Below are 17,554 nucleotides of genomic sequence, written 5' to 3' on the forward strand. Positions count from 1 at the left end.
TAATAGAGACCTTCTTAAGATCTGCTGTGTGCTTCCCTACTTTCTCTTGCAGGCAAGATTAGTGAACTTCAGTAATCACAATGTCAGAGAAAACTAATTTTTCAACTAAAAAACAGTCTGGTTTATAAAAACCTAGCCCCTTTTCGCTATATGTCAATAAGGTAGTTATAGCTATAGCTAGCAAAATGCTACAACATAAGATCAAATTCCCTGGTATTAGAAGAGACAAAAAAATCTCAGTACTTTAAAAACATTTACAGGGTTCAATTACTACCTTCATAAGACAAATTTTAACTAAACCTTAAAACAGATGATTATTCACATTATTTCACAAACTACTCTTTCTGCTAAAAGAAATCAGTTGAATCTCATTAAGTATACATTAGTTTTTCATAGAAAAACAAAGATATGATTCTGAACTATATTTTCAAAATTCACTCCAATTAAATATAAACATACAGAGGATATATCTGTATTAACATTTCAAACATTCAATATTTGAACTATTAAGTAGAGCTAATACAAACAAGAAAAATTTAAATTTCAAGAACTTCTATGTTAATTTGATCCAGTTTGTTTAAAATATTTCCCTTTGTTACAGTTAGAGTGGATCATCTGCATTGAAAACAAACTGTATTTCTCTGCCCAATTTTGCTTAGTCGAATTAAGCAGTTAAAAAACTGTCTTCCTTGTTACTAAACCAGTATTTCCAATTCTTAACTGGTACAACAACAATCTTCCTTACCTGAGAGCAATGTATAAAATGAATACAAATAAAAAGAAAAATTCTCCCAGCAAATACTATACACAATCCCAGTGATACAGACATAGTCTTTTTTTTAAAAAAAAAAATTAGCCATGTATTTATTTGCATAGAATCAAAGAAAAGATTTGAAAATCCAACATAATATGGAGGCTTAAAGTTTAATTATTAATCCAGTTTTTTGAGGAAAAAAAGGTTTTTGGTTTTCCTCTACTAACTTGAAGATAGTACTGTCTTATAATGTATCAACTATGTGCTGAAACTGATGGGAACTATACATCTTTAGTTTTCGCAGAATTTATATCAAGTCCAAAAAAGTCTTTTTTGATGATGTACCGAACACACTGCAAAATCACATTTCTTTCATGTCGAATGTCCGGAGCTAAAAGCTAAAAAACAATTTTTAAAAATGATTAGCTCGTTAAAAAAAACACACATCCAGGAAACACAATCTAAAATATTAAGTGCATCTTCTCATATAAAGAACAAAGAACAGTAAGAGATGAGTATTATACTTATTTTGCTAAAAAGCAATTTAAGAACATTTCTCTTTCCTTTTAACTTACACTATCTAGCTTTTAATACAGCACAAAAATTCAGTTTTAGGGTCCTCTTAGGAGTATCTAGCAAAGGACAAGAAAACATTTAAAAGTCTTCAATTGTTTAATCTAAAAATAATGTCAAAGAGGATCCCATAGCCAGGTGCAGTGGCTCACACCTGAAGTTTCAACTACTCAGGAGGCTGAGGCAGGAGGGTTGCTTGAGCCCAGAAATTCAGAGAAAACGTGAGCAACACAAGACTTTGCCTCTCAAAAGATAATTAAAAAGATAATTTAATTAATAATAATAAAATCCCAAATCCATACATGATGTAGAAAGTGGTATAAGTATATTAAACATAGAAACACTGAAAGATTTTTTTTTTAAATCTCAACATTCCTTGACTTTCATAAGTTGGCACTTCTGTGCTTATTTCATTGAAAGAAGGCTAAAACCTCTAGTATTTAGGGTAAGTACATAACTAAGGAATAATATTGATTTGCCAAGAAGGAATTTATTTTTATTTATTTTCTGATATGATTAATATAACCGAGAAACATCAATTTCAATGGAAAGATAATTTATCATGAATAAGATAAACATTTTTAAAATGCAATTTTCTGTATATAGCAGTGATATTTACAAAATGAGTATATTTCAGATCCACCTTAATAAGCAGCAACTCTATCTACATGTAGTATCTTATACTCTAGCTACAGAATAATTTAGCTACAGCATAAACACTTACCTACATGCTAAGTAAAAAACAAACTTTTCCTAGAACTCAAGTTTTTATAACTCCATTAAAAATGTGGAATTTTATATTACTCTTAGACATGAAAATAATCTTTGAATAGCTTTATTTCCATTTCTTAGAAAGGATACCTTGTTTTCTCTACTTTGAAGATATCAGATTTCGAGCATACAACACTGCTAAGAAAGCCAACAATGCACAAAATAAATACACATAAAGGTATAGAAGGGCCGGGGATTTAGCTCAGTAGCACTGCACCTGCTTCGCAAGTGCAAGGTCCTGAATTTGATCCCCAGTACCAATAAATAAAAATAAAAATAAAAATAAAAATAAAAATAAAATAAAATAAAATAGTAAAGGTACAGAAAAAGTAAAGACAGTCCCCAAACACAGGAAATAAGAACTGTTAGAAAACCCTAGATGAAAAAAAAGAAAAAAGTAAACCCTAGATGTTTTCTCTCCATCATTTCTGGTTTTCAACAGACATTTATATTTTTGTAGAAACCTTTTTTTCAATTTTAGAAGTTTTGAAAAGTATAATTATTCCACATTTACTGAACACCAGCTGTAAGCTAAATGAAACTTTAGAATTAAGATATACAGACAGGTCTTCAAGGGTCATGTGTTTCTGGTAACCAAGAACACATATAATAAAACCCCAGTGGCACCACCTTTATCACATAATACAAACAAGAGAGCAGAAAGAAAAATCATTTACCATTTCCAGGAGATATGGATGGTGTGTTCTTGGTTCAAATAATGTTTGATAGTTGTGACAATCTTTTTTCCTCTTAGAATTTGTCCTTTTAAAACCTTTTTGTTGGTTTTCACACTTGGCTCTTGAGAAATTTCTAACAGTTGCTTTAACATCTTGTCTTAGACTCTTAGGAGTAGTGCTATTTATCTGGTTTTCTGCCAGAACCACCTGGTTTTCCGCCAGAACATCTGCTTCAGTCTTGATGGGAGTTTCTAAGGGTAATGAAAAACAAACAAAAACACAAAAAGCAAAACTTTGAGAAATAACAGATAGAGCCATAATAATCCTCACAGCCATAACACTGGCTACTTAATAACTTAGAACTACAAATGATTTTACAATTCAAATATTTTCCAAATTAGAAGATTATGCATTCCAATATTTTTCAAGTTGGGAGCTATAACTATCATGAATTGAGACTACCACAAAGAGCTACAGAAAGTGATCCCAGGGAAGGAAATAATACCACATGGGACTTGGATCTACACAAAGGAATAATGGATGAGAGAAACAGTACATACGTGGACAAACATAAAACATATTTTTCTATTGTTTGAAAAGAATTTAAAGATAATTGACTATTTAAAGCAAAAAAAATATTAACAGTGAGGTGGGGCTTACAGCATCTGTAGTAATTAGAAATAAAATGTAAAAAAAAAGAAATAAAATGTAGATAATAGCACAAAAGACAGGAGGAAAATATTAAGTATACTGCTAAAAAATTCTAAAATTATATATGAGGTAAATAATATAACTTGAAAGTACACACCCTAGACCAAACTAGACCTAAACAAAAAGGGACAGCTTACAAATTATTTGTACTGCCTTACAAATATAGATTAATCTCAAAGGCAAAATGTAACAAAAATAGATGAGACAAATAAAAATCAACCATATCAATAAATACATTATATGTAAATGGTCTAAACACCTCACTTAAAAGGCAGAGATAGTGACACTGGGAGAAAAAAGAGCAAGATCTGATTATAAGAAACTGAACTAAAACACAAACAGTCCTTGCCTTACATGGTCTGAACTGAGATTAAATCCCAGTTATCAAGTAAAGACTGCCTGTCACAAATTAAAAGGACAGAAGAAGATACCACACATATTGATGGCTGGCAGCCCCCAGGTGGCTTCAGGAAGGGGGAAGGGAGGTTGGTCACTGACAAGATTAAGGCAGGACTATAGGGTCGAAACTTTCAGCCCCCTCCCCCGTCTTCAGGGAGGAGAGTGGGGCTGAAGGGTTAAATTGATCATCAATGGCTAATCAATCATGCCTATGTAATGAAGCCACCATAGAAAGCCAAAGGACAGTTCAAAAAGCTAAACTCACGGAGGGTGGAGAGACCAGATAGGGTATGGAAGCTCTGTACCCCTTTCCCTATACTTTGCACTATCAATCTGTTCACCTAGTGTTCACTGGTAATATTCACTGGTTACTTGTAATATCCTTTATAATAAATGTAAGTGATTGCTTCCTTGAGTTCTATGAGCTGCTTTAGCAAATCAATCAAATAAGGGGAGGGAGGTAGTTGGAACCCTGACTTACAGCCACTTGCCAGAAGCACAGGTAAAACAGCCTGGGGCTTGCAATTGGTACCTCTTCAAGAATTGATCACTCAACCCAGGAACATAAAAGTCAAATGAATCACAGCATATAATGTCAATTTTCTGCTACAGAAAGAGGAATTGAGATCATTTATATTCTTTTCTTTTTTGAGGTTTGTATTTCCCAGGTAAGTATCATCAGTTCAAATAAAATTTAAACATTGCCATTCAGTTCTTTCAAACTATTCTTCAGTTTGTGGCCTTTGAATCAGTTTTCAGTTTGGAGGTCTCCTTATCATAGCTGAACCAGTTTGAAGAAACAGTTTTAGGGAGCTGCAAGACCCAGTATAGATAGCAGACCAAGCCATCTGGAAATACTTCCCATTAGAATTTTTGTTCTTATTCATGTATTAAAGATTCTGACAGCTCTAGATATGAATATGTAACTTTTTCCTTTGCTTTAGTCACGAGAGACTCTTTCCTTATTTATCCCATCCTAGAGGTCTAGTTAATACTTAAAGGCCACTGATTTGCTAGTGACTAGATGGCTTAATAAAGCTGAACTCAAACTATATATAATAATGCTTAGGAATTATTAGACATTATTAAAGTTTAAAAGTAATTACTAAGTAATTAATAATTAATAAGTAATTATTAAGTCTTAAGCAATAATTTTAAGACTGTTCAGTCTTAAAATAATTTTTAAGATCTAGGACTATGAAGCAAGGGCTTTCTTATAGCAGGGAATTTTAAACAGTCAAAATGAATTCATACAAAATCAAATATATATTTTATTAGATGATATCCTGTTATTTACAAAAGAAAACAGGAAATTTCACTATTCAGGAATCAGTAAATTCCACCCTCAAAAGGGATATAAGGAAAAACAATATAGTTAGCTTCTTTAGACAAAACCTTAATCCCCTAACCTAGATTTTAATCAGCTCTGCCACATATTAGCATGGCAAACTTATCCTGTCTAAGCTTAAGATTCTATTAAACAAAGGCATGATCTCAAAAGATCCATTCTGGTCTCCTTTCCTTCTTCCAATATAAAATATGGTGGTGGTGGGGCCGGGGATTTAGCTCAGTGGTTTTGCCGCCTGCTGCACAAGCACAAGGATCTGAGTTCAATCCCTGGTACCAAAAAAATAAAATAAAATATGGTGGTGGTCTCAAAATGAAGAACAGAACACAAGAAGAACAAATGTCTCATTTTAAGAGAGAGAAGAAAGTATTAGTTCTCTTTGTTTTTATGGGATCCAGTAATCTGATTACAGTTTTATTTCTTATCACTTGTTACAAATATAACTGATAAGAAATGTAATATGTGTTTAAAGAGTAACTCCTTCCTATCAGTACATGAGAAACAAGAGTAAGAAATACTGTTTTTCTTAAAATTAAAAAAAACAAAAACCCGAGCCAACCATCTGTTAAGGAATACTCTGAGAAAGCCAAAGTAGTTTAAGTTTCAAAATTCAAGTAGCTTTTAGGCCAGGGAGTTAGTTCAGTGGTTCTGCCGCCTGCCTCGTAAATGCAAGGTCCCAAGTTCGATCCCCAGTACCAAAAAAAAAAAAAATTCAAGTAGCTTTTAACAAGCTACCAGAATAAGCCCATTAAAGAAAAATTCATAGATATAAACTTCATGTTACATATTAAAGCCCAACTATTCCTTAGTTAACAACTACACAAATATTGTCTCTAGCCTAGTCAACATTAAATTACTGCTTTCATCTAATTACATTCAAATCTTCTCTTCATTCCATATAAACACTTCTAGATACGTCTTATCATTAGTATGGCTACTACTCTGATTACCTTTCCCCTGATACACATATACATATACATGAATTATCTAATGGCTGGTAAAACCTAAATGACAATGCAGATCCAAACAGGCTTATTCACTAAACATATACTAGATTACTGATATAAGCCTTAGATTAAAATTCGCCATACTGCATCAGATCATTAGCCTATTGAATAGCTCTTATAGGTGGCCCTAAACTTCACAATCAGGTCCTATGTGTTATCATCTGTGGCATCATCTTTAAAGGTAAGACATACATCCTAAACATTTCTGACTTCTGAAGATTTCTGAAAGGATTCCTTTCTTCCAATCTTTAAAATATACAGCTTAATGCAACCACAAGTTTAGTTGCTTATCTTCCAAATTAGATAATTTATGTAAATGTGCTCTATATAGAGCAATTTTATATCGATTAAAAAAAATACATCATTCTCTTTGTATAAAGGATCTCCCTTCACTCACTAACAGTGTTATAATAAATAAATGTTATAATAAAGGTTCCTAAGAGCAGAGAATAAATTAATTGTTTTTGCTATTTCTTTTAGAATTTCTTTATCCCATTAGTGGATATTATTATCTTTGCCTTTTCCTCCTAGAGTAGCATATGTGCTTCTCTATTACTTGAGCTTTCCTTGATACCATGTTAACTTTACCTCTGAATCAAATGAAAAAGGAATTTGAAGCTCAAATAAAAAATACATATCTTGGATGATATTAGCATACAGTATACACTAAAGGTTAAAGCAACAAAATAAAACACACCTCAGTGTACCAATAGAAGCTACGACTCACCTTCTGGCTCACTCTCTGTTCCTGAAAGACTGCCATAGCTGCTCATTAGTGAACACAAGGCTGGTGTCACTTCCTTAGGTATGACTATTTGTTGTGGTTTCTCCTCATCAGACTCTAAAATAGAAGAAAGAACAGACTCAAACAGTGTACCTCAAAACATTCACCACCATAATTAAAAAAGGTGACCATCCTCCACTCTACCATGTTAGTATTTCTGATGATTTCCTTAGTCTTCTCCAAGAACTAATTTCAAGAGGCATGAAAAATTTCTCCCTGGTTTAAGTCTTGAGAAAAGAATCTATTTACTCCAGAGGAAAGAGAGGGACAAATGGAAACTACACAGCTCAGTTAACTTACCATGCTTCACAGGCTACGGAATGTGCGCCTTCCTAAATTAAGTTAATTACAGTCTTTGCTATTAATTTACAGGTAGTGGGGAAGCTGAAATTTTATTTAACTTTACTGGATTAGGATCATTAACTCTTGAAAATTAGACTTAGGAATAAATAAAATAAAAAATGCCCACCCCTTTTGTGGGTTGTAAGATTAGTTTTCAGGACTAAAATAATACTTAAACTATTTTATAGGTTTAGTCAATGAATTTTATGGAAATGAACGCACCCCAAAATTTTTATTATTTAGAACTTCTAAGAACTTAAGTCAACAAGCCAACCATAGGAATTTAGCAAGTACTGAAGAGCCTGCCAAGGTAGTGTTTGATTAGAGACCAGCAAGCCTAGCTGTAGCCCCAGGACACCACCTATTACATTTATTTTTGGCAGCTCTCAAAACCCATTAACTCTCTTCTCCATAACCCATAAAAACAAAGCCTGATTAAAGACAATATAAGTAAGCTGTCCATTTACTGAAACAATTCAACCCACAACTAATATGAAATGTTTCAAAACTGAGCATTTATAAGTTCACCTAGACAATCGAGAGGAAACCAAAACATACTACAAGGAAACAGGAATATCCTTTCATGACTTGACCTAGCAGCTATTGTTAGATGAAGACATATCCTCTCTTCTCTCACCTACCTAGGACCACAAAAACTGTTCATTGCCAACTTTAAACCACATTATTACCTTTTCTCCTGGATAAATACAAGCAAGAAGAATATGCAATTCATGTATGTAAATTATGAGTGGATTAAGCACTGTGTTAGCATGGAGACTGTTCAATCACTGAATGATCAAAGACCAAACAGTAGTGTTTCCCTGTAAGGCCTAAAGAAATGTAACAAAAAGTACAATGATCTAATTTAATCCTTATGAATCATCCTGTGGCTTTCACTATTAATTACAGATAATGAAACAAAACAGAGAATTTCAGTAAATTTCCTTCTGGTAACATTACTATATAACAGCTGGGTCAAATTGAAATCTTGGCTATCTGACTCCAAATCCCAATTCATTGTGTGTGTGTGTGTGTGTGTGTGTGTGTGTGTGTGTGTGTGTACTGGGAATTGAACCTAGAGCCTCATATGTGCTAGGCAAGTGCTCTAACACTGAGCTATATATCCCATGACTTTTAATTTTGAGACAAGTTCTCATTAAATTGCCCAGGTTGGCTGCAAATTTGTTATCCTCCTGCCTTGGCCTCCTGTGTAGCTGGGATTACAAGTATGTGCCACCCACCATACCAGGCTTCCCAATTCTTAACTACTGAGCTAGAACGCCTTCTGCAGATTATAAAAAGTCTTTTTTAAATGAAGCCACTTTATCAAAATATACTTATAGCCAATAGTAATGTTAATAATGTCTTTTTCCAGCAATAGCACCATTTCTTTTTTCTCTTTCATAGCAAAATTCCAAACAGCTATATGATAAAATTTACCAAAGCAATCATCTGGACCTGAAATTTTCTTGACTCACTCCAGAATCTACTCCAATCTGTTTTTCAGGCCCAACACACCAATAAAACTTTTTCTTCCAAGTTCACCTGGGTCCTCTGTTGGCAAACCTAAAAGTCATTTCTTGGTTTTCTTATTAACTCAGCAAAAGCATCTGATGGTACATAATTATGCAATATGTTTTAAAACATCTTCTCTTGGCTTTCTTTTCCCCACCTCCCTACTAAACTCTCCTCACTGACCAACTTCCAAAATTACAAAATGGCCTCAGACCCAATTCTTTTTTATGGTACCAGGGATTAAACTCAGGACCTTGCACTGGCGAGGCAGGTGCGGTGGTGCCACTGAGCTAAATCCCTGGCCCGCAATTCTAAGAGATCTTTTTCTCTTTGTGCCTCTTCTTCCCTAGATGATTTCATATTATCTAAAGTCTTAAAATACTATTTATATGCTGGCAAATCAAATTTATACCATCAACTTTCAATTTTCTCCTTAGGTCCAGAAAAATCCTAGTTGCTCATTCAACATCTCTGCCTACAAGTCAGTTACCTCAAACATGTCAATAACAAAATATTTGATTTCCACTTGGGACATACCCTCCAGTATTCTCCATCTCGATAAATGCCAATTCTTTTATCTTATGGATTAGGCCAAAATCCTAGCAAGCATCCATGACTCTTTTCTTTCTCTGTCATACCATATCGAACAAATCAGTAACTGCTGTCCACTCTATTTTGAAAATATATTCAAAATCATACTCACCGTTTCCACTATAATTCTAAGGTAATGTTTCTGACAATTTTAACAGCCTCCTAAAAGACACCCTGTTAAGGATCCTGTTCTCTCATTTATGATCTGCCTCCCTCAAACATAAATCAGATCATTACTTCTCTGTTCAAACTGAGTAAAATCTTAAGACCTACCATGGCCTACACAGCTGGCCCAAGTTGACCTCCACTAGTAACAAACCCCACAACCTTGTAGTTGCTTACATCACTCCAGCCATGCTGTTTCCTGACCGTGCAAGACACCTCTTCCAAGGTTGCTTACACTTGCAGCTCTCTCTGCTGAGGCTGCTATCCCCTCAGCTATCACTTCACTCAGATAGATGTTTTCTTCAAGTCACCCTTACAGACACCTTCACTGATAATTTTACAAAAAATAACACAACTCCTTCTCCAAACACTATTCTATCCTTTCACTCAGCCTCACAATACTGGCCTCACCTCAACATACTATGAATTTGTTTACTGTATCTCCCATAACCAGAACATCAGCTACATGACAGAAGGGGTTTGGCTCTGTTCAATGTTGTACCCTTACAAACTAGAACAGCACACAAGTGCTCAAAAATATTTGAAGAACAAATTGTTGTATAAATAAGCCACATCCAAAAAAAGTTAACTAGCACAAAGAAACCTAGATCTTCATGGTGCGAAAGTACACCATTTTCTTTCTTATATAACATGATCTCTTTATTTAAAAAAAAAATCATGCATGTGTATAGGAAAAACATTGGAAGTACACATAAAAAGATGTGATCAGCAGTCATTTTCTTTTCTTCTTTTTTTTTCTTTTGGTACTGAGGATAGAACTTGGGTCCTTGCGCTTGCGAGGCAGGCAGCAGAACCACTGAACTAAATCCCCAGCCTTCAGTGGTCAATTTCATACATTAAGAAAGTAGGTTTTTAAAAAAATTGTGTGCTTTTCAGTTTTTTTCCTATACATTCTCTTTTGTAATCAGAAAATAAAACAGAGAAACAAAGGGAAATGAACCCTGGAGAAAAGTATTCCTCATAATGTAATTCAAGAAGCATAAGCCAAGACCTTAATTGGTCTACATAGTCTTTTTTTCTTCCTTCCCTTTGTTTTTAACTTTATATTTTGGAACAACTTTGGATTTATACAAGTATTACAAAAATAGCCAGAATGTTTCCATATACCCTTTACACAGTGTCCCTAATGCCATCATCCTGCATAAGCCAAGTACATTTACCATAGCAGGCAAAATAAAATTATTGCTATACTACATCTGAACTATAGACTATTATAATTACACCGGTTTTTCCACTGATGTTACTTCTTCTGTTCCAAAATCTGATCTGTCATACCACTTCACATTTAGTTGTCATGACTCCCTGGGAGAATTAATCTCTAACTCAAATAAGTATCAAAAAACTCTGACAAATGTTAAAATCATATTAGTCATTAAAAAATGTTTTAGGGGGCCGGGGATTTAGCTCAGTGGTTTCGCCGCCTGCTGCGCAAGCACAAGGGCCCGAGTTTGATCCCTGGTACCAAAAAAAAAAAAATGTTTTAGGAAAGATATATTGAAGCTATGCAAAATACTCTGTTTGACTTAAAGTTTTACCTCTAATTTTGCTATTTGTCAGGAGATCTTGCCTAAAACAATTACAACTAGGACATTCTAATGGTGAATTTCTATTTTTCTCATTACTTCTACATGTATTCACTTGAATTCTGTAAGAAAGATTCATTCTTTTTTACTCATATTTGTTTATTCAAGCACTTATTTAAACCAGCAGACATGAATATTTAATTTTGGGGGTGGCAATTATAATTTATTATTTACTTTGTGGCTCAAATTGATCCAAATTTGGTCATTGAGAATTCTTTAGGAAACTCTTCTGACATGCCAACATTGTTGAGTACTTTGAGAACTTTCTGATACTATGAAGTCCTCTAGGCTTCCCCTGTATTTTCTTACCTCCAACCCCATAATCAGCCATTTCTCTAAGAGGCCTTGGTTTGACTGGTGAATGGTGTTGGGAATCCATGATCTCAGTGTAGGTACACTTGGTATTGGGAAAGTCACAAAGCTCACTACCTTGACTGCTTCCCCAAGGGATAAGAGTTAAGAGTTCATAAATATGGACAACTGCCCCTCCCAACACCACTATATATTTAAGGGACCCAGCTCTTTGAAAAGGAGTATTGTCTTTCTAGTACTATCCAAACATCTATAATGACCAAAAAACAAAACAAAAAAACAAACTATTTTATTTCAAAGTCCCTGATATCTACCCAGCAGTTCTAAATAGATGTGATCAGTGGTCATTTTCATAAATTAAGAAAGTAGGTTTTTTCATTTTTCAAATTTTGTGCTTTTCAGGTTTTTTCCCCACGCAGGCACTGTTAGAGCCTATCTTGGAAAGACTATGATGAAGGTATTATACTGGCTGACAAAATAATATTCAAAAAAAAATCACTCACTTTTTTAAAAAGCAGCTAAAACATCCTTTGAACTAAAAATATCAGTATATAGTAGCAATCAAAATGATTAAATAAAACTTTAGAATTATAAAACACCAACTGAAATAATTTCTCTTACTGTTAAAATATTAGCGGCATTTTTTTAGGGTAAATATCTCTCTCTCTCTCTCTCTCTCTCTCTCACACACACACACACACACACACACACACACACACACACACACACACAATAATGTTGCTAATGATCAAAACAAAACAAAAAATCTAATGCAATGACCAAAAACTTATTACATCATGATTCTCTTGTTCATTTTTTAGCATTATATTAACAACATGTTCTTTTTATTTTTTTAAAACACATTGATTATTTAAAAAAATACAGTTGCAGGGATGTATAGGGTGAGGTATAGGAAAAGGGCATGGAACATCCACATCCTCTTTGGGATTACCATCCTTCAGGAACCTTCACATGTTCTACCATCTGCAAGATCTCTGAACTCTGTCCTTTTGATTTTTATGGAAGCTTTACTACACAGGCATGGTGATTAATTCCTGGGCACCAGCAATCATCTTGAGCTCTAGCACCTCTCCCTTTCCTGGAAGTCTGGTGGTGCTGAAAGACTCAACCTTCTGATCCTGTTCTGGTGTTTCTAGTGATCAGCCCCTGTTTATTTGTTTGTTGCCCCTCACCCCCACCTTGCTGGAGTTTTATATTCAGGCCTAATGTTCTCATCTCTGAGGTAGAAAGCAAGCATGTGCCTATCTATGGCCCTCACTGTAGGTAAGGGTTACAACATTTAAACCAAAACACAATTACTTGAAATCTCTCATTCAGAGCTGGGGATATAGCTCAGTAGTTCAGTGCTTCCCTAGCAAACATGAGGCCCTGCGTTCGATTTCCAGTACAAAAAAAAAAGAAAAAGAAAAATGAAATCTCTCATTTCAATTGTTCCTGGGAATCAAACTGAATACTTTCTAATACTTTCTACTAATGAGGATAAGAGGGATCTGCCATTGTTTCTCATGTCTAAAGTGTCTTTTAAGGAATTAGATACAAGTCTAAATAGAAGTGAGTTATTATCTTTTAGTTCTTGTTTTACTAGATTGGCGTATAATGAAATACTTTTAAACAAAAAAAAAACAGGCTGGGGATGTAGCTCAGTGGTATAGAACTTGCCTAGCATGTGTGAGGTCCTGGGTTCAATTCCCTCAAACAAAAAACAAAACATTGAACAAAACCCAGAATTGATAAAATATCAAAAGTTACCAAAACAAAAGCAACAAAAACTACTCAATATTAGAGTCCTTCAAATGTTCATTTAGGAAAAAAAAAAATCACACAAAGTAAAGGATATCATTTTTAAGTTTGTACCTTATCAACTGTAATGAAGTCTTCACATTTGTATTTTAAGCATGAATTTTTAACAACATGAAAGGTTGTATTTGGGGTAGAGATGATATTTTGTCACTAAGGTCATAAATTGTAATCTGAAGAAGTACATGCGCCCTAAAATTTTTTGAAGCAAAAAAGTCAGTCCCCAAGAGTATGTGTAATACTGTCTCAAAAAATCATTCACCTTTCCTTACTCTCTGAAAAGGTTCCTTTTCTAAACTCTCTCCCACTTCAATTATCCTAAATTCATACTAATTTTTAGACAAATTCAGACTTCACATTTGCGGACATGTATAGTACTAAGTTCAAATTCTTCTTCTGTCACTAATTAGCAATATGACTAAGGAATGTCTTAATCTCTATGGTCATCACTAAAACAGAAGTTATAATAGTACCTATGTAAAAGGCTGTTAGAATGAAATCAATTAACACATATAAAGCATATGGAACATAGTAGTACCTTACTCAGTAAGGGTTAGCTGGTGTTAAGATGATTTAGTATTACTATCCTGTTAAATTTTATTCTTATACTTAACCCTACATTCCCTTATGCCAAGATTCTCTTCTATCCTAATTTAGTCAATGAATTAGTTATACTCCCCATTTCTTGCCATCTGTTCAATAACTTGCCATGTGATTATCATGGAAGTAACTGTCATCTTATTGAATAGAGATTGAAATCCTCTCACTAAAAATCTTTGGGTATTCCTAGCCATATGAAGCACATATACTTACATAAAAGCCTCAGAATGGTATTGGAAATATTTACATATACATTTTCTGTTTTAGAAGAGGAAATGGAGTCTCAGAGGCTGAATGACACCTGTATATGATAGCAGTATTCTGATGCTTTCGTTTTTTGACTTATAAACAAGAGTCAACTTGTCCTATAAATTCTAAAGGGAATTTCATGATGAAGTATAAACATAAATAAATATATTCTATCCTTTGAGGAAGAATACTGTTATGCAAATGCAATGAATACTATTTGCCCAAAAAGATCATGCTTGTGCTCAGTAGCATAAACAATACTGGCTTCCATAGAATTACTGCTTTACAGATTTGGGGGAAATCAACAAATGTGTATTTCCAGCAATTCAAAAAAATCTTTAGAAAACTGCCAAGATTACACTATACTTTGGGACTTACTGAAAAATATAACCTTTATCTCATGGCCTGCCTGGCCTATGCAGTCACCCATAGGAAAAGATGTTGCAAAACAAGGGTTTTGATAATATCACTCCTCTTAAAAACAAAAATGATGGGCTGGGGATTTAGCTCAGTGGTTCCATCGCCTGCCTTGCAAGTGTAAGGTCCCGAGTTCGAGCCCCAGTACCAAAAAAAAAAAACAAGAAAGAAAGCATATCTGTATATTTCTCTATATTTTTATGTATTCGCCATTAAAATTTTCACAAACAAAACTAGGCATAATCAACTTCAGCATTGCCATGTACACACTTATAAACACATTATTTTCCTCCTCAGCTTACCAGAATCACTGTTTATCAAAACACCAAGAGGATCTGCATTTGCCTCAGGTGGACTTTCAGTCTTGGAACCACAGAAATGATTGCCTGATCCATTGACTGGTCTCTGTTTAGCACCATCATTTTTCCACTTGTGATGTTTCCCAGGACTTCTCATCTTTGTCATCTGTGAATGCCTGGACATTCCCTTCATCTTGCTGCAGTGAGACAAATGCAATTCTTAGTATGAAAGACACTGATCTTTCAAGAAAAATTTGAAAAAAACTACTGAGTGCGAAAGAAAACAAGATGTTAAATTGATTACTTGTACACTAATACATTAAAGAGACCAAAATAAATGAAACCCAGTGGTTCCAAAAGAGAGAAAAGCCTATACTAGAAATTTAAAAGAACAACACCCCATAAATGCCACATTTTATTCATCTCAACTACACATTTCCACCTGTATTTTTCGTCTGAAATTGAGCCATTTTCTGCAATCATCACAGATCAGCTTAACTGACAAGTGTTCTTTCATTCCTGTTATGCATAAAAATGTTTGTTAGAGGTTAAAAGGTAAACTCATTCTTGTCTAACCATTTTTTTTACTCATTAAGTTTATTGGTACATTTTAGGTATACAATATGATGACATTCATCATTGGGAATTTGTACCTTTACATAATATATCTTGGTTCTTATTTTTTCCCTATTTCCCTGCCCCCTTTTAACCCCTCCACCCCTCCCTATTTGTTTCCATTTTTTCCTTTTCTCATATTTATTCCTTTTCCTTCTTTCCTTTCCACTTCCCTTTGGACCTTTTCTTCCTATTTCACATTATCTATTATACATTTTGATCCTTATTTATACTTTCAGTTTCTCACACCAGAGAAACTAATCGGTATTTACACATGTATGTCCTATTTATTTCACTTAAGAGGATGGCCTCAATATGCATCCATTTAGCTATAAATGGCTCTAGTTTCTCATTCTTTATGGCTGAGTTGAACTCCATTTTATAAAAAAAAAAAAAACAACACATCTTTACCCAGTCTCCAGTTGATGGGCAACTGGGCTGTTTCCAAGTTTTAGCTATTACAAACTGTGCCACTGTAAACACAGGTGCACATATACTGCTGTGGTAATGCCTACTCATTTTTAAGAAGCCTTAAAGTTTCTAAAGCATTTAAAAACATGCTACCTCGTCTGATGTTCATGACAACCCTTTGAAAAAAAGTAAATAGGTACTACTCTTATAGAAAGATCACAGTCCTAGCACGATTCTACAGTAGCTCAAATTAAGTGCCCTCTCAAACAACTATAACTACTTCTTTTAGAAAGAAAACAAGTAGTTATGTGAACATCTTCCAATTTAAACTTGAGTAGGGGGAAAAGATCATTTAATAAAGGTTCATTAATATATTCTCAGTAAACAATAATACAAAGGGTTTTTACAGTAACTGAGTTTTCTCAAAGATATCCATCCTTTTCTGATTTTCCATTTATTTATTTTTATTTTTATTTGGGTACCAGGGATCAAACTTAGAACCTTGCGCTTTCGAGGCAGGTGGTGAAACTACTGAGCTAAATCCCTGGCTAGCAATTTTCCATTAATAATGAAGGCCAAGCACAGAGGAGGTGAGCTGCTCCCAGCTCACAGGAGGTTTCTGGGCTGATGTACCACCCACCCACCCCAGCACAGAGGAAGTGAGCCGCTCCCAGTGCACAGGAGAAAGCTTCCGGGCCACCATACCGTCCCCGCCAGCAGAGGAGGTGAGCCGTGCGGGGGACAGCAGCACACCACCACCCCCGTCCCCTGTTGAAATGAGAAGACATATAAACAAGTTTCAAAACCAGACTTCAAGATCACTTAAAACAACTCCAAAGGGAAACAAGATGGAACACTGTGATACCCAACCACCTGGACTCCCTGAACTGGCAACAAAAGAGGATCTGGAAAAAATGAAATCAGAAATAATTTCTCACATAACAGCAGAGATTGTCCCTTAGTGGAAGACATGATTAATAAATCTACAGATAAAAAAGTGGAGGAGCTGAAGAACATGATGGAATCCCAACACAGGAAACAAATGGAATCCATAAAACAGATACAAACAGATTTCCAGGAGATTAAAAACTCCACTGAAAGTCTATGCAGCAGAATGAACCAAAGTGAGGACAGAATTTCAGATACAGAAGATAAGATTGCAATTAGTGACCAGGAAAAGAAAAATTTCTTTAAAATTGTAAGAGACCACGAGAAATCAATCCAGCAGCTGCTAGATGATGGAAAGAAGAATAACATAAGACTGACCTGAGTCAGTGAAGAAACAGGAGAGAGTTCAGATGACATAAAACAACTGTTCACAGAACTGATGGCAGATAACTTCCCAACCAGGGGAAAAGAACTTGACATAAAGATAAGTGAGGCATATAGGACTCCAAGTAGCTGTAATAAAAAAAAAAAAATCTACAAATACACATATAATAGTTAAGATTCCAGAAACACAACAGCAGAACAAAATTCTACAAGCAGTTAGAGAAAAGAAACAAATCACATACAAAGGAAAGCCCATCAGAATCACAGCAGACTTCTCAATGCAAACCCTCAGGGCAAGAAGAGCTTGGAGTGATGTATTT

At 34.6% G+C, this 17,554-nt stretch overlaps 1 protein-coding gene across 1 annotated transcript in view; it reads right to left on the reverse strand.

The window, feature by feature from the left end:
• Positions 1–911: 911 nt before the first annotated feature.
• Nufip1 (nuclear FMR1 interacting protein 1) overlaps positions 912–17,554 on the reverse strand; it is a 43,386-nt gene continuing 26,743 nt past the window's right edge. Inside the window, exons 7-10 of the mRNA XM_004844227.3 lie at positions 14,940–15,133; positions 6,968–7,081; positions 2,776–3,026; positions 912–1,152 (exon numbers count right to left, since the gene is read on the reverse strand). Coding sequence (XP_004844284.1) covers positions 1,036–1,152; positions 2,776–3,026; positions 6,968–7,081; positions 14,940–15,133 — 676 coding nt within the window. The 3' untranslated portion in view covers positions 912–1,035. The remainder of the gene's footprint in view (positions 1,153–2,775; positions 3,027–6,967; positions 7,082–14,939; positions 15,134–17,554) is intronic.

Source organism: Heterocephalus glaber, unplaced genomic scaffold (genome assembly GCF_053883595.1).
Source record: "Heterocephalus glaber isolate CG9 unplaced genomic scaffold, H.glaber_assembly_v1.0 deba00001666, whole genome shotgun sequence".
In the NCBI taxonomy this organism is placed as follows: domain Eukaryota; kingdom Metazoa; phylum Chordata; class Mammalia; order Rodentia; family Bathyergidae; genus Heterocephalus; species Heterocephalus glaber.